The sequence below is a fragment of the Dendroctonus ponderosae genome, unplaced genomic scaffold (assembly GCF_020466585.1).
Source record: "Dendroctonus ponderosae isolate FM_Combo_2020 unplaced genomic scaffold, Dpon_F_20191213v2 Dpon_F_20191213_5, whole genome shotgun sequence".
NCBI classification, from domain to species: Eukaryota; Metazoa; Arthropoda; class Insecta; order Coleoptera; family Curculionidae; genus Dendroctonus; species Dendroctonus ponderosae.
This window is the reverse complement of record NW_026018715.1, coordinates 12,047,734-12,072,343: the sequence shown is the minus strand read 5'-3', so window position 1 is coordinate 12,072,343 and position 24,610 is coordinate 12,047,734. Positions and strand designations below refer to the sequence as shown.

At 38.4% G+C, this 24,610-nt stretch overlaps 1 protein-coding gene across 4 annotated transcripts in view; it reads right to left on the bottom strand.

Moving 5' to 3' along the window:
* Positions 1 to 24,610, bottom strand: part of LOC125504487 (ecdysone receptor-like) — a 78,748-nt gene that overhangs the window by 1,334 nt on the left and 52,804 nt on the right. For 2 of the 4 annotated variants that reach the window (XM_048666557.1, XM_048666558.1), the window contains one exon: positions 9,684 to 9,719. The exons of the other annotated variants lie outside the window; for them this stretch is intronic. In XM_048666557.1, coding sequence (XP_048522514.1) covers positions 9,684 to 9,719 — 36 coding nt within the window. The remainder of the gene's footprint in view (positions 1 to 9,683; positions 9,720 to 24,610) is intronic. 4 annotated transcript variants of the gene reach the window in all.

The following is a 24,610-nucleotide window of genomic DNA, read 5'->3' as shown; positions in this document are numbered from 1 at the left end:
CGAATTCGAATCCGAAATCTGGGTCATCGAACGTATATGAAAACATTTAGCGAATTCACGCCGGATTTAACTCGAAATTCGGAATTTTCAAGGCTGCTTGCAATTATGGCGTAATCGATTTCACAATATGATGGAGCATCAGAAGAAAAAATCGAATCAATTCTGAGAAAAATCGTTCGATTTCCATTGGTCTGGTCTTTGAACGCAAATAATTCTTATCGCTTGAGCCTAAGTATGTAAAATCATTGACCTCCCTAATCCGATAGATTTGATAAAATGCAGTCTGCACTTTATCGGTTTTTGCACCGCATCAGTAGGATATTGCGAAAATATGAAAAGCAAACAGACTAATGCAATTTGGGAAAAACAACATGCACATTGTTTTCGATGGTTTATTTTTATCTCGGCATTTGTTTGCCTTGCGGTCGGATTAGACGAGTTGATCGATAATTTTTAGCTGTTTGCATTCCTGTTCATTGAACCACTGACTGCAAACATTGCAAATGATTCTGTATTCGCCAATTGGTGGAAAATCCAATCAACTCGGTGCAATTCAACGAATAGAATCCTTCATTTGCCGTTTCACTTGAGACAGCGAAACCATATGCAGCCAATTTATTTGTGAACATTCATAAAAATAATAAACATGTGTATTCAATACTCAAGCCATCCGTTTAGCCGTTTCGATAATTGCGATCCATTAAGGTCACATAATGAGATTTTGCTTGTTGCAACAAAACTGTTGCGCCTCCTATGACAAGCGGCAGCATCATCGCTCTTCGATGTTATATTAAACACTCAATTTTATATGTTTTATAAGCCAATTTTCATTTTTTCCTTTCTATTCGTTTTGTGCGACTATCAATAATCTTCCTTCGTGTTCATTAAGGCCGCTATTAAGGCTGCGCGACTGGAAAGATTGATGATGTTTCGGCTGGAGTTCGAAGAGGGTTTGCATTGCTGAATTCGGCTTCAATGGGTAAAAAATCGATGTTACGATGATTGACTTCTCCACATCAACTTTCTAATCAACTCATAATGCATTTTGCGTCTTAATAAATTGTCTGGTGTAGTTGTACTTTGGATTGTTAAACATTTGCGCATGAAGCAGTTGTTTTTTCTTGTCACTTCTTCTTAAAACTGTTTGGTTTTCTCAGACGGTAAAGTTTTGAGGCTTTCATTCTGTTCAGAATCCAAATATTTTAAGCTTTTTCCTATATAAACAATGGCCACTTTTCCACCCTCAGGGTTGAGATGTTGGTTCTCGCAATCAAACACTGCTATTGGCAATGATTTAGGCAGTAATTAGACGTTGTAGTACCGCGCCATTGTATTTTTCCATTGTGCTCATCAATTAAAAAGAGAAACTTGTTCGGCATCTTTCACTGTTAATTTATTCGATTCTTGTTAGCAGACACAAACAGTTCATTAAATCGGCGCGTTATCTTTAAGGTTATCATTGTCGCAAAATTTGCGAGAATCACAAATAATCATCCTAAAAAAAAAGTGGGTAAATGCACTCCATGTTCGTTTATTAACAACGCTTATCTGTCGAGTGCGCTATTGACACAATAATCTTCTTAATTATTGCACTGTCGTTTTATAAATAAATGCCTACTGCCGATTATTCTTCCAATGCGCTGAATAAATGATTTAATTTCTCACTCAAAGAATATTGGAAAAATAGGTTTTTTTCTTCAAATCCATTATCGTCAACTGTCACTGATACATGATAATTGGATTTGTATGGTGACTGTAATAGGCAAAAGTGACGATCTTTGACTTTATGTATCATAGTTTATCAGACTGTGGCGAATTAAAATGTTATAAACATCATATGGCGAAAGAAAAATGTATAATTTGAAATTTGCAAAGCAGCAAAAGCCCGAAAGCTTTGCTTCAAAGGCTTACAGTGAAATCAGGCAGTGGTTTATAAAGTGTACTCTTCAAAACTTTAAATTTTAACTTACAGTTTCCTTCAGCAGAGCAAATTGGTCAAAACTGAAGAGTTGTAATTTATATTGGTTTTGCTGAAATTGCTCCAATTTTTTGTGATAACAATAACCAAGTGTTAAAATTATGTATCTTTAATAATTGGCCGACAATAACCGTGCGTAGTGTAATTCCGGAATAACTGAACTAAAAGTTAAATATTTTCGCCTAGACTTGGCAAACCTGATCAAATACGAATTTCCTCTTGTTGGAAAAGTTTGCATTTTTGTGTCATTTTTATAGAGGATTTCAATAACGTTATTTCAATAAATCATTTAAAAAAAGGTTTGAAAAACAGGTAGGAATTTGGGGGGGAAAGTTGAATTTAAGAAGAAAAAATGCGTTCGTGTAGCTGTTTTCTGCAAATAGTGTGTAAGCACTAAAAGCTTAAAAAATAAATTTTCAAATCGCTAGCAAATCTAACGTTTGCATTTGGACATACAAAAATGAGGTTGAATCTGTATTAAAATTCAAACAATTTTTGCAAAAAATTGTCGAATAAATCGGGGAAAAATGCGTAGTGTAACTGCAGCATAAGAAAGTGAAAGTGATCGAAGAAAGCGAAAGTGAACGCAACTGAACACCTGATTGGTGCAGTCCTAGTGAGAACGAGTACTGTTTTAACAAAACGATTAAAATGGTGGTGAGTTTGACAAAAACTGACATAAACCGCTATTTCCCTCATGAGCGGCAATGAAAACTGATGTTGTGAAGTGAGGTTATGAAGTGAAGTTGACCAGTTCTGTGATGACACTCATGAACTTAGAGCATGACAGTTTGGCACGCAGTTTCTCAATTGATTAGGCTAATCAGTGATAATTTTTTCAGTCTTCTTCAATTTTGAATCACCTTGTCTGTTGGAATATCCGTCACCAACTCGAAAGTGTTTTCCAGTTTTGCAAAAAAAATTGTTGCATTTTGCCAACTGAATAATATTGTTCGGTCTAAATGATGGAAAATTAAATAATGGAAATCGAAGTGTGGATGATTAAAGAGCGCTTTATTCTCATATTTTTTTGTTTTTGAAACTAGTTCTAATATAAATGTTTACAACGTTGAACGTTGTCTGATGGGGTCGTTTACGGCTATTGCATTGTTAGATACTAATTTCGTTTTTTGGGCATCTTCGCTGCTTTTGGGCGCTTAAGGTTTGTTTAGGTTACTTGTTATTCGTCTGTCTTTTACGAATTCAAATAAGTGTCACCTTTTTTATGAGTCTGATTATGTACTTGTGCAAACATCAACACTTCAAGTTGTAGTCAATGGAAGTTCAAAATCAGCGTCATTGGGTCAGTGGTGTGCTACCGTTGAACTCCCAAGTGCAAATATGTTGCCTTCCCCCAATGTTTTTTTGCGAAGTTAGAAGTTCAACCTCCCAGCCAACTAAGTCAGTGACTCAGAAGCATGTTGGCTGCACTTAGCTGCTGAGAGAAGACATTAGCACTTCATTAGGAGCCGGGGCTTAAAAGTGATGGCATAACAATGGTCACTTCGAGTTGTGAAAAGGGCTGGCAAGTGCTAATGTTTACCTGACATGGAGCTGGTATCAGACTTGGCAATGATGGTGTGTCCAGTGATCGCACCGTATCCGTTTTGAATGATCAGATTCCGGGCATGATTCTGGGCGTTCAGATCTAAATCCCAGAATTCGAGGTCCACCTCCCCAATGTCTGTGGACGCGAGCGAATTCGCCGGACTCATTACCAAAGTGGTTGACGATGACGTCACTTCCGCACTAGAATCCTCCGGGGTAAGTCTAATGGCCTGCAACCCTGCCCATCTACGTTTCATTATTTACCCTCCGGAGCCGAAAGGGTTCGCGTCCCGCGCGCTCCTTGATCTCACCACACTGGTACACAACAAAACAATATACCGGTGCCGAGTCGACTGTTCCGGGTCAAAATTTGGATTGATCGCGCGCTACTGCCGCAAACTATGTAAGTGGGTCCTGTTTATCGAAAGTATATCTCCGTAAGTCACTCTCGATGAGCCTGGCACTCACTGATGCCGTTCTTGGGTACGACCGCGAGTGGAGGGGATGGCAGTACGCGTGACGTCACAACAGGTTGTTACCTTGTCTCTCCCCGCCGCCGCACATTCCAGCAACTTACCTGGSGGCGAGGGACGCGGCGGGGAGCATGCGGCGCGCCGCCACTGTCACGGCCATCTTGCGATGCACAGAGCCAGAGCTCCCAAGACCCGGTTTTGTTATATTAACCAAGTTTAATGTGGCGGCAGTGGCGGGCACTGTTGCCAACAATCGCGGGGGTAATTAGACGGAGCCAGAGGACCAGCCCGTTTTCCTCCTCCGGCTCGAAGGACCACTTTCGGGGCTTCGCCTACCTTTACTACCTGCAATTGTTCCTTTGCTGGTGACCCACATTTGGGTCAAGGCGAGCGGATTTCTATTTGGGCAATTCTTCCGTGATTTAAGATTCTACTGTTGCAAGTGAGCAAGTGGTTACGGTGCTTTGGGACCCTTCAAGCGAAGATTCTTCTCCTTCACAGTGTCTTAATTTCYATCACGAGACATTGAAAGAGTTCAGGAATATAATATTATGACCATATTTGTTCTCTTCTGCACTCGAACACCCTGACCATCCAYTGTGCTAATTTTTARSTCTAATATGAAAATTCGATTTTTAATCGCAAATTCATATTTGGCACTATACAGGGTGATTTACTTAATGCCATGATAGGCTATATCTAAGGAWCGGTTCTAAATTAAAAACCCAAATTTCGTAGGTAGTAAGCTGACCCTCCCCGTRTGACTTTAAGGTACCCATTTTAAAGTGCATGCAGCCTAGAAACATTGATATAGAAAGTCGAAGAAAAAACAGATTTTTAAATGGCAMCTACAAACTTTTTTGATCCTGTTTGAAAATTTTGCTATGATTAAACCATGAAAACTCTGCTRAACTMAACAGGGCCAAAAAGTTAGTAGGTGCCATTTAAAAMCTTATTTTTTGACCTTTTTTGCATGGCAATCTTTGTGGGCTGCATGCACCCATATGTTACAAAATGGGTACTTTAAAGTCACATGGAGAGTTAGCTTAGCTGTAGGGAAGACGATTATCCTTGGCTAAAGATCAAAACCGTGCAAAATGGATCATAATGTTCGGATAATTTGACTCAAACTGGTTTAACGWGTAGATTCCTGAACTGGCTGAATTCCTTGCTTCTTTGTGATGAGAATGGTCTAGAATTACAGGCATTTGGAGAAATTTGAGTTTTTTAAACTCAACAAACACAAAAAATGTGCACAAAACATCCCCGAAAAAAATAAAAATTTCTTATTAGTGTATTCTTGGCAGGCTCAATGGATAAAACAAAATTTGATGTTTCTAATGCAACTGCAAGTTGAAAAACTTCTAGTTCAAAGTCGAAAAAACTGAAAAAACGAAAATTCAAATCTATCTAAATGCCCCAACTAGTGGACCGAACATCGAAAAGAAGCCAGGAATCCGGGCTCAGAAATAGACTGACTAGACCCTTCTGAGCCAAATTAAGCGAACCTTATCCGGGAATATCTTGCGTACGATTTTTTTTCGAAAAAACTCAAATTCTAGACCATTTTCATTGCAAACAAGCCAGGAGGCTAACGAGTTCAGGAATACACCTGCTAGACCTTCTCAGTCAAATTATTCACACATTATGACCCATTTTGATGTTTATCTAAAGATATTTGTCTTTCCTATTCTTCATGCATCTATGCATCTGCATTTGAAGGAGATTTTGGATCGACAACCAACCATTGAGCCAAAAATATACTAATACGAAAATTCGATTTTTGGCTGCAAATCTCAAAAAGCGCTTCCTGTCCACGACTTTTCCGAATTTCGAGAAAAAGTCAAATCTCTTCTAAATCCCTCAAATTTTAAGCGAGTTTTAACGCAAAAAGCGAGAAATCCAACGACCTCAGAAATGAGCATGCTAGACTCTTCTGAGTCGAATTATCCAAACATTATGACCCATTTTAAGCGGTTTTGATCTCAACCTTACGATATCTATCTGCCCTATTCTAGACTCAGACATTCCATATGCATTTGGTGGCAATTTTCGATCGAAAATCATGTATAGAAGTAAAATACCCTCTCTCTTAAAAATACAAAAAAAATGATTTTAAACGCCAAATAGTAAAAAATCGCATTTGCACCCTTTTTTCCAAAGAAATCGTTTCCGTAAATGCTGCAAATTCCACATCATATCTCTCTAAAATCTATAAATCTTATAAATAGACCGTTTTGAGCCGAGTTAACCGATTTTGGTCTAACTGACGATATAATTTGCCCTATCTGGAAGAGCTTTTGCGTCCAAAACCATCCACCGAGTTAAAAAAACACTTCACATTTCCCCAAAAAACTACAGGTGCATGATTCTTCCAAAAACCTCATAATTTCGTAAGGAGGTACCTGACATTCCGTGGTTCTTTTTCACTGAAAAATGGAGCTGAATTCACACTAGACCTTTCTGAGTGCCCCCATAACAAAATTGTGACCTATTGAGCGGTTTTGATCTTTAAGTGACGACATATGTGTACGGCATTAACATTCTTCTTGAGTCGAACACAATCGAAGATTAATGAATTTATAAGAATTCGTCCTCCGATCTCATTAGAACCACTCTGGCAGGCCTTATTTTTCAAGCAACGCAGATATGAGGTGACGAGGTGACTCTAAGGTAGCATTTAAGCTAATTGCTTAATAATACACACACACACTCGTTTAGCGGTAGTGAAATGGTGGTAGGGTTTTCGGATCAGTGAAACTTGGTTTTCCATTAAAACGAGTTTGAATGTCGTTTTATTTGCGCCGGTCTCCCGGCCAGAAAACTAAAACGGATATATCAGATATGCATTCTCACCGGAAATGCTACCATATGCGTGCCAAACATGCAAAAGAGACCAGTCATTACTGTTCTGGTTACGCTGTTATAGTTTCATTTGATATTTCTACGTTCGGAAAAGCTGTCGCTTTGTCTTTCATTAATTAGTCTTCACTTTCCATTAGTTGAAATTTTTGTGTGTTGCATATAATTAGGATAAATGGTCGTTTATTTATTAGTAGTATGAGTAGGCAAAGTCGAAAATAACCGCAGCGAATGTAGCAAATTGCGGACTTTTCGCTTCAGCAATGATCGCTGATATGAATGACATGTAACTGAAGAGAACACTAGATAACAACAAAGTTGGCCGCAATGGAATGCAACACCCATGGGAAGCATTTCCAGTCACTTTTCAGGACTGAAATTCGATTCCCGGTTGATTAGGCATTGTTTCATAATTAGCCTTGGACTTCCACATATTAGATGTTGCGCCTTCAGTCCGGCTCGGTTGCACTTTATGCATCATATTGCGATCGTTCTTCTATTACGTCGCCTTTAATCATATTATGTAAATGCTTACGCCTCCTACGAATCGTAAAACAACATTGTTATTCAATGGGCGAATTAAGGTATATTCAACCAGGTTTTCGGCCAAACCACAGGTTAATCATCGGTGTTCTTGTTTGCGTCGTAGTATTTAGGTGTTCGTTCCGCTTAGCAGGTTCCTACCGTAGCTAAAAGCCTATTTTCGACAGTTTGTTGATCTTCAGTCACACAATAGTTATAACAATTCTTGTATCGAGCCCTTGCACTGAGCTCTCAAAGGAAAAATCAGCAGTAGCAGTTAGTCTTAGGAAAATTAATTTGTAACCCTCTCCGGTCTGTGGAAGTTTAGTTTAGTAAAGCAAGAAAACAATGTCGTGCCATCAAACCATGAAAGCAGTAAAAACGTGGTTTCAGAAACTTGTTAAGTTGGTGGAGAAGCCGGAAGCGGCCGAAAAATGTACGATCCAAGGTCTCACGATGATATAACAGCATGAACAGTAGTGCGCATTACACGTTGTGATTTTGATCTATTCAATCATAAAAAAAATTACGTGGCTCAGGAAATATCAATTCATGGTCACTGTATTCTGACTGCCACCAGTATGTAGAATCGACCGAAAAACCTTTCGGATTTTACTTCAACCTCCATCGCATGATTCGGAGTATGCAACCACAAGCGCTATTAGTTTTACAGAGGGATTTTGCGCGATTATTAGTTCAAATTTCAAAGCTCTTTTATCACGAGAACCTAGCGACTTTGCTCAGCTTATCAGTTTTGCACTGGTTCTTGGACGAATTGGCTCAAAAACGTTTATTTTCACACTGTTCCGGTCTCAGTATAGAAAGTCAACACGCATTTAGTTAAAGACATTTTTAATTCCAGTTTCTATTAAACGTTCACAAAGAAAATCTATCAGGACCATCAGTAAAAACCCCTTGATTTTCACTTGTGGGGATATTCGATGTCCACAAAACGCAAGTGGAAAACTAAAATGTTTTAGGATACCGGATAATCGATCGGTTTGAAGAAACAAGATACCGACCGGATATTTTAGCACGGGTACGAAATTCTATGCAAATGAGACTAAATTCTTGTCCTTTGCCTGCCAGAGGACATTTCGACCAATTTATTTCATTTTTGTCAGTCGATTTAATTCAACTGGAAAATGCTTTAAAACATTTTTCAACAATTTAGTTTAACCTTTTAGGTGTCATTGACAGCTCCAATTATGAATGCTCATTAAAATTAATCCTCAAACACTTCAAAGTTTGAATCAAAATAACTTGTTGCGCATTAATACGATTTTACGATAAGATAGCTTTTTTGCTTGCAATTGAACATTTTTTTTTATAAATCAGTGGGGCATCATTTTTTTACAAAATATTGAAGATCATGTCGGTACACTGGTAGACCAAAAAATATTTCATTCAGTAGAACCATGGCCACCAGAAATGTATAAATACCCGCGAAATTTCATTAAAACATATAACTTTTTTATGTTTTTAGCTGCTTATGAGAACTTTTGATATTGAAATATTGCCAGCAGCTTCGCCTCCTGAAGCTTGTACCTTTGAATCCCTCTGTATATGTATGCTTATGTGGTAAATTTACACAACACTGAGCTGTGACAATAAGTATCACAATGTCTCCGTTAAGTCAACAGTATTATCTAAATTGGAAAAATTTTCAACAACTATTTCCCAATTCCAGCTCGGAATAAACAATATCGAGGTTATGCGACAAGTTTCCACGGGGTCGGATTAATCCTCACATTGGGCGATCGTGTTTCTGTGTGTGTTTTTCATCAAATGTTATGAGTAAAGTGGCTAAAATCGGATAAAATTGGGGCTCAAAACACTAGCAGGAAATAAACGCATAATCTTGATTAGGAAACTACTACTTTAATACCATTTCAAAATAATCAAATATTGCCATTTGCTTCACATAAACAACCTTGTTTTCGGAATTTTAACTTACACGTTTGAGTACTTTTAATCCTGTTGAAATTTCACACTAGGTACTTGATGGTGATTAACGAATGTTCAAAAGTACCTGAGAATTAATTGAAAAATGCACCAACAAAATGAATTTGTTAATAAAAACCCTTTTCCGCTACATTTGTAGGTTTTTTCGTCAATTTTCAGCCATGAATATCACAATAAAGTACAAGTGAGTCAATAGAGTCTTAACCCATGCACTTTCTAGAAGTTCATAAATTTGTTCGTCATGTTTCAGCCCCCAAAAAAAATGTTTATTCAACTTGGCTTTGATTCGTCAATGATTTCGTTCATTCCACATAAATTATGCAATGTTTCCTTACCACATTTCAGCTGGAAAAACCTGTTGCGGTACATACCTGAAACAATAACACAATAAATTAATACACTTTTCCAATTAACCCCGGAATTAAATAATAATTGCCTCGTGTTACGGCCAGTCGTAAATTTCCCCCATATGGCTATAAATCACATTTAGGTTTATAATTAAACCAAGCAGTGTAAAATATTTGCTCGAAGAACTATGGGAAGGGAAATAAGGAGGAAGCTTGACTGTGACGAGGAAATCCTGATCATACACCGGGTGTTTAAGAAAAAAAGCTGCAATCGTCAACTTGAAAGGCCGACGAAATGACGAAGATTAAAAAAAAATCATTGTCAACAGTGTTTTTGAAAAATCTTCTGCTGAACAACCAGAAGAGAAACTGATCAAAATAATTTGAAGCTCCCGTAACTAAAACATAATTGTTTCGAAAAAATACATTTCGTAGAATCAAAATTATTTTCCATCTCCAAAACACTTCTGGTTTATATGAAAAAACGAGAAAATTTGCCATCGAATGAATGAACCTGATTGTGTAGACCATTACAATCGTGGCCAATCAACGACACTTCCACAGCCAATGCTAATTCGATTTTCGTGTATTCACGAAAACAAAATCGACTCAGGTGTGAACGTTCAATTAATTATTCATATTCACGGTTTTTAATTGGTGCCTCCTTTTTGGTTCACAATTGTGCGAAACGAATCAGCGCTTTCAAGGTCTCTAGAGCATTCATTAACCTTTAAAGGTCGCGTAAACATTTTGTTGATGTTCGCCAGCATTATCTTGTGTTGGACGTTTTTCGTGTTTTAGTGTACTGATTACAGTGGCGTGCCATCCTCCATCCTGCCCTATTTGCATAAACACTTTTTTCCGCCCAACAACAATCAAACATTTAGTTGCTTTTGCTGGTGTTTGTGTAAAAAAAACTGACAATATTTCCTCAGTCGCATTATGCACAACTTATGAGGATGTTGTTGGCAGACGCCACCGAAACGTTGAGGGCAAAAGAAATACTTTTTTGGTTTCTGAATAACAAAACCGAACTACTAGCAAAACGTGCCGTCCCTGAACGATGTGTTATTTAAAAGCATGGGCATTTCAGTGTGGATTATTATAAGGCATTTATATTTAGGTGGAACGAACCTTGTAATTTGGATGATTTATGGTGACTGGATTCGGCTACCTCACGTCAATTATATAACTATTTAAACCGGCTATAGTAACAACAGGATTTTAACAACGTTGCTAAATAATGGGATGTTTAATATGAACCCACATATTTCTCCCCATTTGCCCTGCGAGGATTCAGTTCGACTGTTTTGGGGTGGTAGGTAGTCGGAAATACAGTTAGATATCCGATAAATCACGCCCATCTGCCGCTTTGTCATAACCCCATAACAGGTAAAGAAAAAGCAAAAATAAAATTAACCTTCCACCAAAAAGGGATGTTAAGGACCGTCCTTGCTGTGCTTGTGTGTACAGGTGCGAGGGTAACAACCCTCCGCACTTTGACATGAGGGTTGTATTAAGCAAACGACACAAAAACTTTCATAGTACACACGCAGAATATCGTTTAGTGAATAGTTGATTGGTTTTTTGATAAAATCGGCCTGTTACTTTGAGGTTTGGATTAAAATCTAAAATAGAGAATCTTTTTAGTAAAAGGTTGATTTTATGAGTTATTGCGCTGCATCTATGCGTGTTATTTGTGTTGCGTCATGAGACGGCGAGGTGTTATAACGCATTGACGCAAAGAGCGGTATCAACACAAAAGCACCACATAACACAGTGTTACCCACGCCTACTGGCAACATCCCATTAATAGTAAGGAGCATTTCCAAACGGAATTTATCCAACTGTATCTTGATACAAAAATGCAAAAAAAATTGTATTAGGACTTCGTTCCTTTTGAGGCGCTTGAAAGTTAAAAACGTCGCTTTGAGGCGCTTGAAAGTCGTATCTTCGAAACGGCGCAAAATATCCAATCAGTTGACTATCTTTTAGGTAGCTTGTAGCAAGTAGTATCATTCACTAATTGGGCCTGTTTCGAAATTTCTAACCTCTAAAGAGATATAAGCAAAAATGTCAAACCTTGCAGCGCTTAGACCTTAAGTCTCTAAAACGGTTGAAAATATCTGAAAAGTAATAAAAAACATTTTGATTGAGCGTTTAGACAACAAATTTTTCCTCCTCAGGCTTCAAGCGCAATTCGTAACCTACAAATCGATAGAAGCATATTTGATAAACTATTTTCACGTATATTTCGCAAACGGTTGGAGACATCGGAGCAAACATTAGAGTCTTTTCGACAGCTCTTCTCAAGAGCTGTGCTTCACCAGTTGGGATTCATGAGAAACTCTTAACCTCAAAGGAGATAGAAGCCAAAATCTCAAACTTTAATGCACTTAGAACTGTAAAGCAGCGTAAATATTCAAAATAATTTAAAATATCTGATGTTATAAGACATGTTTGGAATGAGCGTTTCGACACCTACTTTTACCTCCTCAAGCGGTAGACTCAATTCATAACCTACAAAGAGATAGAAGCGTATTTGATAAACTATTTTCACGTATATTGCGCACACGGTTGAAAATATCCAAATAATCATTAGAGCTTTTTCGACAGCTTTTCTCACGAACTGTGTTTCACCCATTGGGATTCAACAGAAATCCTTAACCTCTAAAGAGGTAGAAGCGAAGCAAACATTTCTATATGTTCAATGAACGTTTCACAATGTTTTTCATTTACATCATCCGAAAAATGTGATTCACGACAGTAACCAGATTCAGTTTGACTGGCTGGCATCTACTTTTTTTCCACACGATTATCTTCTTCATCGGTCGAATGTAATAAAAAAAAGCGTTTATATGGGAAACGTTGAGCCCAAAGTATTAAAACGGGTTCTGAGACGGGCGTTGGTGGACAAGTACCTATCTTTACTCCGCCACATCATTTGTTCGTTAGTTGAAAAATCAATTTTTGAAGCGGCAAAATATGGGATTGTCTGGGTGAATAGTCTAGTTTTATTCGAGTGCTGGTTTACTTTAAATATGGGCTACATTTTCGAGGTCTTGAAAGCGAAAATGGGTAAATATTGATTCAACGTAACCCGGTACCCGCGATAAAAGTACCGTTGGTTCCAATCTTCCACTGTGAAACGAAATCTCCCTTCGTTCGAAAGCGCGCAGGTAGAAATTCTTTCAGGCAACCATCTATTCCGTTGGCAAAGAATGACTGAATGCATTGAATTGAAATCCGGAAAATGTGGGTCATTGTTTGTATAATATTATTTGATTTTATTAAAGTTTGTGATGCAACTAGGCTGATTTTTGTATATAAAACTTGCTGAAAAGCACATGTTTTCGATTGCGATAATCAGTACAAATTTCGCTTAAAGTGCCATTTAAATCGCGATAATTAGACGTGTAAATATTGTTTATAGCGGAATTAGTAGTAAAATATGTAATGCGGGCAATTAGCACATTTTGCTGAACGACGGATGGTTTAGGAATCGCTTTGGCGACAAACTCCCGTCGATTGTTGCAGCCTTTTCCGATAGCTGATTCAATTATAAACTAGAGAAGTACATCGTAATTATCGACAAAGCATAACAATTAAACTGCAAGTGGGTTGTAATAATACGTTCACGAAGTTGACCGCTGTGTCGGATACCGGATAGCAATGCATGCGCTGTGTAGTCGTTGATTAATTCGTTTACTCAGTGCACAACGTCACGAACTCATTTCATTGTTATAACTGAGTTATTAGTATTTGGTTGGTTAATTATTTTTGGAACAGTTTGCCATTACCTAACGAGCCAGCCTGCAGACTGCGCCATTTCCTAAGACGTCAAAAAATCGGTTCATTTGGTATTTCCTAGTGATCTATTAAGATTACAGCTGAAAAGTTCCTCAAGGAACAATACAGAAATACCGACAGAACAATACAGAAAAAAAACTATTGTGTGTAATTCCTTTTCCAACCATTTAAAGATTAAAATCAAACCAAACGCAGATATAGTTGAGTAATCAAACAAGCCCAAGGCGCTAATTAGCCTTCAAGGCTCCAAAGGGATATCAACCTTTAGACAGACATGTTTTTGGAATACCTGTTTACATTCGAAAATAAACGACGAATGTAAACGTGAGCGCACAGATAAGATAAATATGAAGGTTAAGAGGTTAGCGATGTGCTTTTTCTGATATGGCGTTGTCAAGGTTTGGGAATAAGTGCGCTTGTTGCAAGCCATTATTTCATCCTCTATATTTGGAATTTTCTATATTTTGCCCTGTAGGGAAACATTCAGTTTCAAGTCAGCAATCCAGATCCATTTCTCGCAAACGCTTGAATCAGCTAAAACTGGTTATTTTCGCATGAAGCCTTTGCAACTAGAAGGCGATTATGCATTCGGCAAACAAAAATTCGACGTACTTTAACAGACAGTGTATGTATTCATGTGTAGTCTGGCCGTATATTAAATGTTATTGTTATTTTATTCAAAATGGCACACACAGACACACCGAAATACCGCAATGAACTATTGTCAGCCGCAATTTGCAATCAAGCAACCACAAAAATAAGGTACTAGACAAATGGTTAAAATATTCATTAATGGCAATGTGCTGAAATCCGGAACTTTCACGAGCAACGACCTATTTAGAGGGCTCACAATTTTCCAGAAGGATTCTGAGATAAATTGGTGTTGGTTCTGGATTCAGCTGGATCGATTCTATGACAACTCTCCGGTTAGTGGGGCAGGTCGTGGACCATTCTCGCAAAACTGGGTCAAGTAAAATAGGTGAGTGATAAAGTACGTTTCGGTGTTTTTTTTTCGGCCAAATCGCAATCAGCCGCTTCTGGAAATGGCAAAGTGAAAGAATCGCGTTAAGATACTCTAATGCAACTAGAGCGGAGTTAAACAATTAGTGTTTCTTTCGATAAGTGTTAACCAATTTAGGTCGATCGGCAGTATTTTTCTTAGCGAAAACTAGGCCTAGAGAAAAGGTCTTCCTAACCGTTTTCTTGAACGATTTTCGACTGATCATTTTTCCATTGCTGCCAGCTCCTTAGAAGTTAGAAATTTTTAAAGAAACTCAATTGATAAAATAGAGGTCTTGGAATGCGCTATCAAAAAGGCCCTAATGACTGATTGGCTAATTTGAACCATTTCGTAGATACAGGGTGTGTTAACCTGCGAGCGCCACTAGCATGCTTACAATGGACATTTTTGCTTCCATCTCTTTAGAGGTTAGGAATTTCCGATTAATTCCAAGTAATAAAATACAGCTCTTGAAACGCGTTATAAGAAAGGTCATAACGACTGATTGGCTGATTCGAACCGTTTCCCAAATATATGCGGTTGAAAACTTGGAGGGCCACCACAACGTTTGCAAAAGATATGATAGCTTACAGCTCTTTAAAGGTTAGGAATTTCCGATAAGACCAATGAAGGAAATATAGCTTTCGGAATCAGCTATCGAAAAGGTCATAAGGGCTCCTTGTCTACTTCGAACCGTTTACCAGATATAGAGTGTTCAAAACTTCAAGAGCCACTAAAAAGTTTACATTAAGGGACATTTTTGCTTCTATCTATTTACAGGTGAGCAATTTCTGGCGAAAACCTACTAATAAAATGCAGCTATTTAAAATCGCTATCGAAAAAGTCTGAACCACCGAATGGCTATTTCAAACCGTTTACTAGATATCGGCTGTTTTAAGGTTCGAAGTCCACTAAAAAGTTTACAAGGGACATTTTTGCTTCTATCTATTTAGAGGTGAGCAATTTCTGGCGAAAACCTACTAATAAAATGCAGCGCTTGAAATGGGCTTTCAAAAAGGTCTTCACGACTGATTGGCTATTTCGCATCGTTTTCGAGATACAGGGTGTTCGAAGCTTCAAGGGCCACTAACATGTTTGCTTATACTTGCTTAGAGGTTAGGAATTTCCGATGAAATTCTGGCAATAAAATGCAGCTATTTAAAATCGCTATCGAAAAAGTCTGAACCACCGAATGGCTATTTCAAACCGTTTACTAGATATCGGCTGTTTTAAGGTTCGAAGTCCACTAAAATGTTTACAAGGGACATTTTTGCTTCAATCTATTTACAGGTGAGCAATTTCTGGCAAAAACCTACTAATAAAATGCAGCTCTTGAAATGGACTTTCAAAAAGGTCATGACGACTGATTGGCTATTTCGCATCGTTTTCGAGATACAGAGTGTTCAAAACTTTAAGAGCCACAAAAATTTTTTTTGCAAATAACATTTTTGCTTCACTCTGCTTAGAGGCTAGGAATCTCCGATGAAATCCCAGCAATAAAATACAGCTCTTGAAAAACGATATCGGAAAGGTCTTAACAGCTGATTGGCTATTTTGAACCGATTCCCAGTTATGAGCTGCTTTAAACTTCGAAGTTCACTACAAGGCTTACAAGGAACATTTTTGCTTCTATCTCTATGGAGGTTAGGAAATTCAAACAAAACACATCCAATGAAATACAGCTCTTGAAATGGGCTTTCAAAAAGATCTGGACGACTGATTGGCCATTACGCACCGTTTGCGAGATACAGGGCGTATTCGAAATTTCCCCAAAAAAAAAAATTTATGACATTTTTGCTTCTACCAGTTTAGAGGCTGAGAGTTTCCGATGAAATTCTAGCAATAAAATACAGCTCTTGAAAAGATCTTAACAACTGGTTGGCTATTTTGAACCGCTTCAGCGATATCGGCTGTTTTAAACTTCGAAGTCCACTAATATGTTTTCAGGCGACATTTTTGCTTCTATCTATTTAGAGGTTAGAAATTCGGGATCAAACCCAAAAGGTAAAAGACACTTCTTGATACCGACTATCGAAAAGGTAACTTCGACTGTGTCGATATTTGCAACCTGTTCGGAGATACAACGTTTTTTAACCCTTAGCGCTTAAGAAAGCCTTTAACTTTTTTCAATACTCACTTAGCTAACGGCTATATAAAAGCCTTGGGATGGCTTTGAGTAGAAACAACAATTCCCGAAAAATAACGAAAAAGCAACCAACTTGGGTCCATCGATTCTTCGCATGGTAACCTACAGACCCGCATAATTCGATATGGCCCTTCGGCCCGTTATGTAAGTAAATCGGAAAGTGCACGCGTGCAATTGCATTTAATTCGCACGACCTGGTGGGCCTGAGCCGTGAAAATCGAGCCCTCCCGACCTGCCACAAGGCCCTGAAATCGCATGATGGAAATTTTTCGCGACTTGCTCGGCTGCACACTGCGGTTTCGGCCAAATTGTGCCAATATTGTGGTAGGTAACGGCAAGGAATACCCCAACGAACACCATCAACGAATAAAAACAACTCTTTAAAAAAATAACTGCTAGTCAAACTTTAAAGGGTCCAACCCTAAAAAGCTTCCAATAGATTATGGGCCAATGTGTACTAACAGAGCTCGCCTTTTAGATAACAAAGGCTGTAAACAGGCCAACTTTTCATTTTTCATAGAACCGAAAGCAAATAGGGAAAACTTTACAGACTTTACACAAGTTTTTCACTCTAATTGGAAAGGCATGGCGAACTTTTCAGCAGGCTTTTTTCCAATGGAAATGCCCAGACTATTGATTTTCTCAAGAAATAGCCCCCGAAAACGTAAAATGGTCAAAGACAAACGAAAGAAAGTTGGCAACAACGATGCTCAACAACCGGTAAAAATCGAAGAAGAATGAAGAAAACTGGTAACACGCAATCTACATAGCAACACTGACATTAAACTTGGTGCGCGTATCCTACTTTTCTTTTCAACCTGTTGATCTGCAAGTCGCGCTCTGCTAGAGCAAGACGCCGGTCATGGCAACGCCGGATGTGACGTCACAGCGACGTCGTTCCGCTTCGTTAAGGGAACCCGCAGCTCTATGTAGAGAAACGGCGGGTTTTTCCAATTCCCAGTTAAAAATTTCCGAACAATTAGCTCTCATTGAACAACATCTTAATTAAAACGTGCTGGCTTCATTAAGGCAAAGAACCCTATTCTGTTCAAAAGTCGCCTGCCTGCCTTCCAGTGTGCGCGTTCACAGGAAATAAGCTTCTCATTTTAATTCAGTTGTAGTGCCGCATATTATTATCATTATTAGGTAACATTATTTCCTGTGGCATTTTCACATCATTGTTAATACCGACGAGGGTCATGAAATCCGACTTCTTAGTGTTAAACATCAAACATTCACTTACGGCTTGGAAATACAACTTTGAATAATAAATTTGCACACGGTTTTAGCAAAATTCCATTGAAATTTTCCGAGGTTTAGTAGGAATCGTCGAAAAAAATCTATGCCATGGAAATATCCACTGGCACACGCCCGAATCATCTAAATAATTCTATTTTCCAAGTTGCTTTTAAAAATGCCGAAGCGTTCAAACTAAGTAGGGCATTTAGGGCATAAAGACGGAAAAATAAAAGTTAATAACTCCCACAAATCACTGAGATACTCGCAAAAAAGCAAGTGGGAAATTAGGCAACAATGGCAAATTATGTTTTTCTCATTAATATGTACTAGGTACATTTGCGTGCTTGATACGAAGGTTGAAAATGCATTTTCAATAGGTAAAATCTTTAGTTGCATCTACTTTTTACATTTACGTCAGTGAAAAACCCGAGAATAGGATAAATCATAACAATAAGGCTTAAAAGATACAAAACGAATACAGACATATGCCAATTCGCTTCAAACATTCAAAGTGGATTTCCGAAAAAAAAAAAATTATATTTCCCAAGTTGCTTTTAAAAATGCCGAAGCGTTCAAACTAAGTAGGGCATTTAGGGCATACAGGCGGAAAAATAAAAATTAATAACTCTCACAAATCACTGAGATACTCGCAAAAAAGCAAGTGGGAAATTAGGCAACAATGGCAAATTATGTTTTTCTTATTAATACGTACGAGGTACATTTGCGTGCTTGATACGAAGGTTGAAAATGCATTTTCAATAGGTAAAATCTTTAGTTGCGTCTACTTTTTACATTTACGTCAGTGAAAAACCCGAGAATAGGATAAATCATAACAATAAGGCTTAAAAGATACAAAACGAATACAGACATATGCCAATTCGCTTCAAACATTCAAGGTGGATTTCAAAAAACGAAAAAAAAAACAAGTGCAGATTCCGCCAATAAACAATAAACATTAACACTTCAAGCCCACCATGATCGGAACCAGTAAATCTCTTATTCTCATCATCAGTAATCAGCGTTCTATTGCAAGAGCCGACTTGGTTCAATTAACTATTCAGGAACCTTTCGCCTCGAACCCGATGCATATAATAGAAGAACTCAGGTAAGTTCAAAACTGTACCTGAATTATTCGTGGCAAGTCTAGCATTAAAAATGAGCGTGTAACAAGTGCTGGTAGTAGTTAATGTGCTGCCGGCAAATGGCATGAAAATAAAACCGTCTAAACCTGTTGTGGGAAAAGGAAAAGCAAAACAAAATAACATCGGCAGGCACTAACCTCCTCTCTCGATTACGGAGGCAAAACAAGACCAGGACAGCGGGGAACTTAAGACTGGTCAGAGATGGTTCTAATTTACTAAACCAGTTCTGTGACCATGTCAAGTGACGCCTGACTGACTTCGCTAGCTTAGAACCGGGCCCTGTTGCCAGAACCATCACTTTTTCGTTGCTCAGCAAAAAATTCACGCACCTGTGAATACGCTTCCTTTTCGTTCACCCACAATAGTCTATTTGTGAATGCGCCTGCTTCAGAAGGATGTACATTGGAAAGATGCATCGAAGGTGAAGTAGCCGATTTAAACGCACTTGGGTGGCACTTGGTGATATGGAAAATTATCTTCTGTTGAATTCCAACTAGACATGAAGCGTTGTAATGTGCGTTTTGAACGCACATTAATACTGGTAGAACGTTGCAATCAATAAATTAGTCCTCCTTCCTCTTGACCCATTTCGGATGAATTAAAGCTTTGGTATTGTCGCATGAGCGTTGCCCATCGCGGTGACCAAAAAACCTTGTTCGGAATAGCAACAATTTTGTAATAAACAATATCGATACGCGCCAGTGATTCACCAATGCAGGCTCGGCTAACCAAGTGAAGTTGCACTTAGCCAAGTCAAGGACAAACGATACAAAAACTGCGGTATACAATGTTGCCACCTCCAGTACCATCATTATCCGTGGAAGAACCGTAGTGGTGCTGAAGGTGCGCGACGAATATATAGCCATGACCTGTTGCATAATTTCTAGCGTCAAAAGAATTGTGACCACTCGGAGTAGTTGGCTTAGATTGGAGATATAAAAGAACCTGAATACATTGAAGAACAGGCTTTAATCAAAACAAAAAAGTTGGTTGGGTATTGGAAACTGAGAAGGAAGCAAGCCAAAATCCATCCTAAACCCAAATCTAGACGGGATTATCACGTCTGGAAGCGCAACATTTCGCAGTAATCTGATTAAGTGTTGTGACCCATTAAATCCGATTACGACGACACCAAAACAAGTTATGACAAAATATGATTTACCACGCACACCGTACTGTGTGGGGGAACCAAGGTATGACTTGCTTGCCGACAAATTATGCAAATTTCGCTTTTTCCGCCCGATCGGATTAAGACCCGAATTAAAAACAGGGTCAGCAGCATGCAAACCCTTCATTAATTTGCCGGGATTATCCACGGGGAATTTACAGGTATGGATTGAGGATGTAGATGTGGATTCTGAAAAGTCTCTGAGCTTGAAGGCCAAAGATGTTCGTAAGGTATGTAGACTGAGGAGTAAGGGATGTAGGACAGATGGATTCACATCAGATTCTCAGCAGAACAGATGGAAAGTGAAGATTCTTTTAGATTGTTGAAGAGGGCAGCTCGAAGTTCTTCTGGTAGAATGTACTAAAAATATGTGCAAAGTTTCCTAATAAATTGTGAAGAAAGCGCTTGAACGATTTCGTTCTTGCTCACTCAAAAAATTAAGTGAAGCGTCCTGCGATGGTTATGAAAAAAATCCGAAATTCCGGAGTTAAATCGGAAAAAAAAATTATGGACTCAACTTCACTTTTCGAGGCATTGAAAGTAAAACTTGCGTTAACAGCTGTTGAAGAAAGCAGCTTGAGAGCTGATCGGTTATTGAGACGTTGCTTCTTGAAGATTATTTTCTAGAAATGTCGTTTAGACAAAATATTCAACTATTCCGCATAAATTTACACCAGATCAAGCCGAAACTTTCATTAAACGTTGATGAAGAGAGCAACAAAAAGCATCATCCAGTTATTGATAAATGACCTCTTGAAGACTGACGTTGAACTGAAAAAACTAATCAATGTATGCAGCTCAACTTCACACAGCAATGAAAGTGAATGTTCAGTTAGAGCCTGTTGAAGAAAGCAGCTAATATCTTGGGTGGTTATTGAGAAATTGTTTCTTGAAGTCTGTCGTGCAAAAGTGGCGTTCAGACAAAAAAATTCAAGCTTTATGATTCCATTCTCCAGATACAGATCCAACTATTCAGCTTAAATTTACACCAGAATAAATTCGAAGCTTTCTTTTTTTTGGTTGTTGAAGAGAGCAGCCAAAAACATCATCCAGTTATTGAGAAATGACCTCTTGAAGACTGCGCAGCAGAAATAGTGCATGATAAAAAAACACTGCAAAGTTCCGGAATTAAATCCGAAGAAGCTGATCAAACTATTTATCTCAAATTCATACGAGAATCAAACGGAAACTTCATTTAAAGGCTGTTCAAGAGAGCATCTTTACTCATGATCCAGTTATTGAGAAATTAGTTCTTGAAGACTGCGGTGCGGAAATAGTGCAAGGTAAAAATGGAGCCGGAATTAAATCCAAAAAAACTAATCAATGTATTCAGCTCAAGTTTGCCCAGCAATGAAAGTGAAGCTTCCACTAAAGGCTGTTGGGGAAAGTAGCTTGCTAACTTGGGCGATTATTGAGAAATTGCCTATTGAAATTGAAGTGCAAAAACGGCGTTTTATTAAAAAAAAGTCCCTAAGTCATGATTTCGTTACAAAGAAAGTGATCAAACTATTCATCTCAAATTCCCAGGAGAATCAACCCGAAGGTTCCTTTAAAAGCTGTTAGAACAGCAACTAGATACATGGTCCAGTTGTCGAGAAATAACCTCTTGAAAACGTCGATGCAGAAATAGCGCAGAGTGCAAAGCATCAGAATTAAATGCGAAAAAATGTTTCCCGAAATTCAGCTGAAAGTCGCTCCGAAATGAAAACGAAGCTTCCTCTAAAGACCTGCCGATGCGAGCGACTTGATATTTGGCTTAGTTAATGAGAAATGTTATATTGAAGACCTTGGTGCAGACACGGCGCTTAGTCAAAAAACATGCAACGTTGAGGATTTAATTCAGAAGAAACCAATTACTGTGTTTACAGAAAGAGAGCAATTTGATATTAATCCAGTTCTTGAGAAATGACCTATTAAAGAATGCGGTGCAGAAATTGCAAAAAGTGCGAAAATTTTGAAAAAAAAATCGATGTTTCGCAAACATCGTTGTAATTCGTTCGATGTTCCATATTTTTATCATCGATGTTGGAAATTTGGGACATCGATAAAACATCGATGTTAGATCCTGAAATGAGAAGATCCGACATTTGATGTTGAAACTAGATAGAAACATTTTCTGCGAAATTTTTGATAGTGTCGATACAAACGATACCGCGGCATAGCGGCCCATTTCCAGCTGCACCCGAAAAAAGCCTCTTTTTGCAGTCAGTTGACCGAAAAATGTGACAACCATAAGTTGAATAAATTTAGTCGATTATTTATTGTCATAGTAGTAGTAAAATAAAATTATTTAAGTTTAAGTTAATCAATTTGAAATTTGTATGCAAGGGCAAACTATCAGAACACCGATGTTGTCAAACATCGATGTTTCACTAACATCGATGTCAACATCGATGGCTACCATCGATGTTATAAGATCATAGCAAAGCGTTGACCAAAATGTTTCCAAGTCATATTTACCTGAAATTGACACACTTTCTGATCGATGCTCGTATAGAGAACAGCTTTAAACTTCGTCTGGTGATTGTGAAATTGCGTTTTCAAAACTTTAGTGCTGGAACGGCGTTTAGTTAAAAACTGTTCAAAGTTCAGGATTTATTTCCGAAGGAACGATTTGAGCCCAAATTCAGACAGGATTGAATGCGAGGTTGTCTTTACGTAATATCTGATCCAGTTATTGAGAAAATGCCTCTTAAAGAGGCTGGTGCGTAAATAGCAAGATTGATTAGGTTTAGCTCTCATTTTGGTCCCGACGGTTAGGGCGAAATTGGCACACATTTTTCTGCAGTAAAACTTCTGCGTTTCCACTGAAAGTTTCCCCACCGCATCATTTCATGCCAGTCCGGTAGGCCAACGGTGATCAATTTGCTGATGAAATCTTCCTAATTCCGTTACTGAAAGCCAGCTGCAGGGTTTGCTTTAGAAATTCGTGCTCTTCGGGCTAATGGTGTGAAAAGAGCCCCGGATTCAATTTATGGGCTGGATAATAATGAGGCCCGACCTTTTGCCAGCCCATGCGGGGTTTATGCCGCACACGCCACCAAACACCACTTTATGCATTTTTCCGATGGTATTTCACAGTCTACGTCGGGTTTATGAACTTTATGCACACTCAGACAGATTAGTAGATAGCACGCAATTAATTCTGGAAAAAACGATAATTCCACCTGGTGAACTTGTTGACTATTTGGCTGGCGTTTTGGCAAACAATGCCACCAATAAATAAACTTATCGGGCAAAAAAATGGAACGCAAACACGCTCAATAGGTTAATAGCCCGGGCGGCTGATTAAAGCATAACCTACACAACATTTTATTCGTTGAACGCAAAGGTCAAAATTTCCGGCGCTGACGTCAATGGAAAATTTCTGGAATTGCAAATACCGTAAGTGGTTGCGCGAATTTAATCGCTCGTGTGGGCGGGGCCTGGACGCTGATAACATCACTAAACAATAAACCATTTTTTCCAGTCACGATTTCATTGGTTGACGGCTATTTGCTTGAGCGGAAAATTAATTCTAAACTTTGCACTTTCCTGGCAGAATGACAAACCCCCATCCGACTATGTGAAGCGAGCAGCTTTTGAAGAGTCATTAGCACTGAAAATAAGCTCATAGTTTCCTTGGAATGATAGATAATGCGTCCAAAGAACGTCTCCAAAGCTTGCAAATAAGTCATTTGAAGAGTCATTGGCATTAAAAACGAAACCTATGAGTTTCCTTGCGGTGATGTTGCACCAAAAGATAGCAACCCACCGTTTTTCTGCATGCACTTCCGCCAGCGACCAAACCGTGCGTAAAGTAACACATTATTAAACAAGTAATCAAGAGCTGTTTGTTTGCACAGTCCCAAGGTCGTTCGGTCGCAAATTAATTCCAGTAGCGTGAATTCGGTGCCAAAATCCAGATGCCGATTTAATCACGAAAACACGACCTTGAACTTGGAAGGTTTATCAACCGCAAAATTATTTCGCTTCTATTAATAAAAATGCGGCGCAGTTTATCTATTCTTGTACGCGGTGGCTCAAATTTAGCGATCCGCGAACAATTATCAGCGTTTCAACTGTGTATGGTCGCGTTTTCGCACTTGCTAATGTTTTTTCGCTGTATTTCCTCCTACCAGAGTAGTTTTGCTGTAATTTTTATCAACAAATTGTCAACTGAGGGAACGATAAAGATGCATACAACATGCCAGTGTTACGCCCACTTCGTAACGTTCATTCATCGACAGTTACGCAATTATTCCTTCTGAGTTCATTTGCGTTGATGTAAAGGGTGAAATCTAAAAAGGAAGTGAACAGTAGAAGAATATATCACGAAAGTGGCGAAAAATGAATTAATAATTGCACAAAAAAAAAATAAGTATAAGCCAAAATTTAACCGCGGTTTTGGAAAAATGGACCACTTTTGCA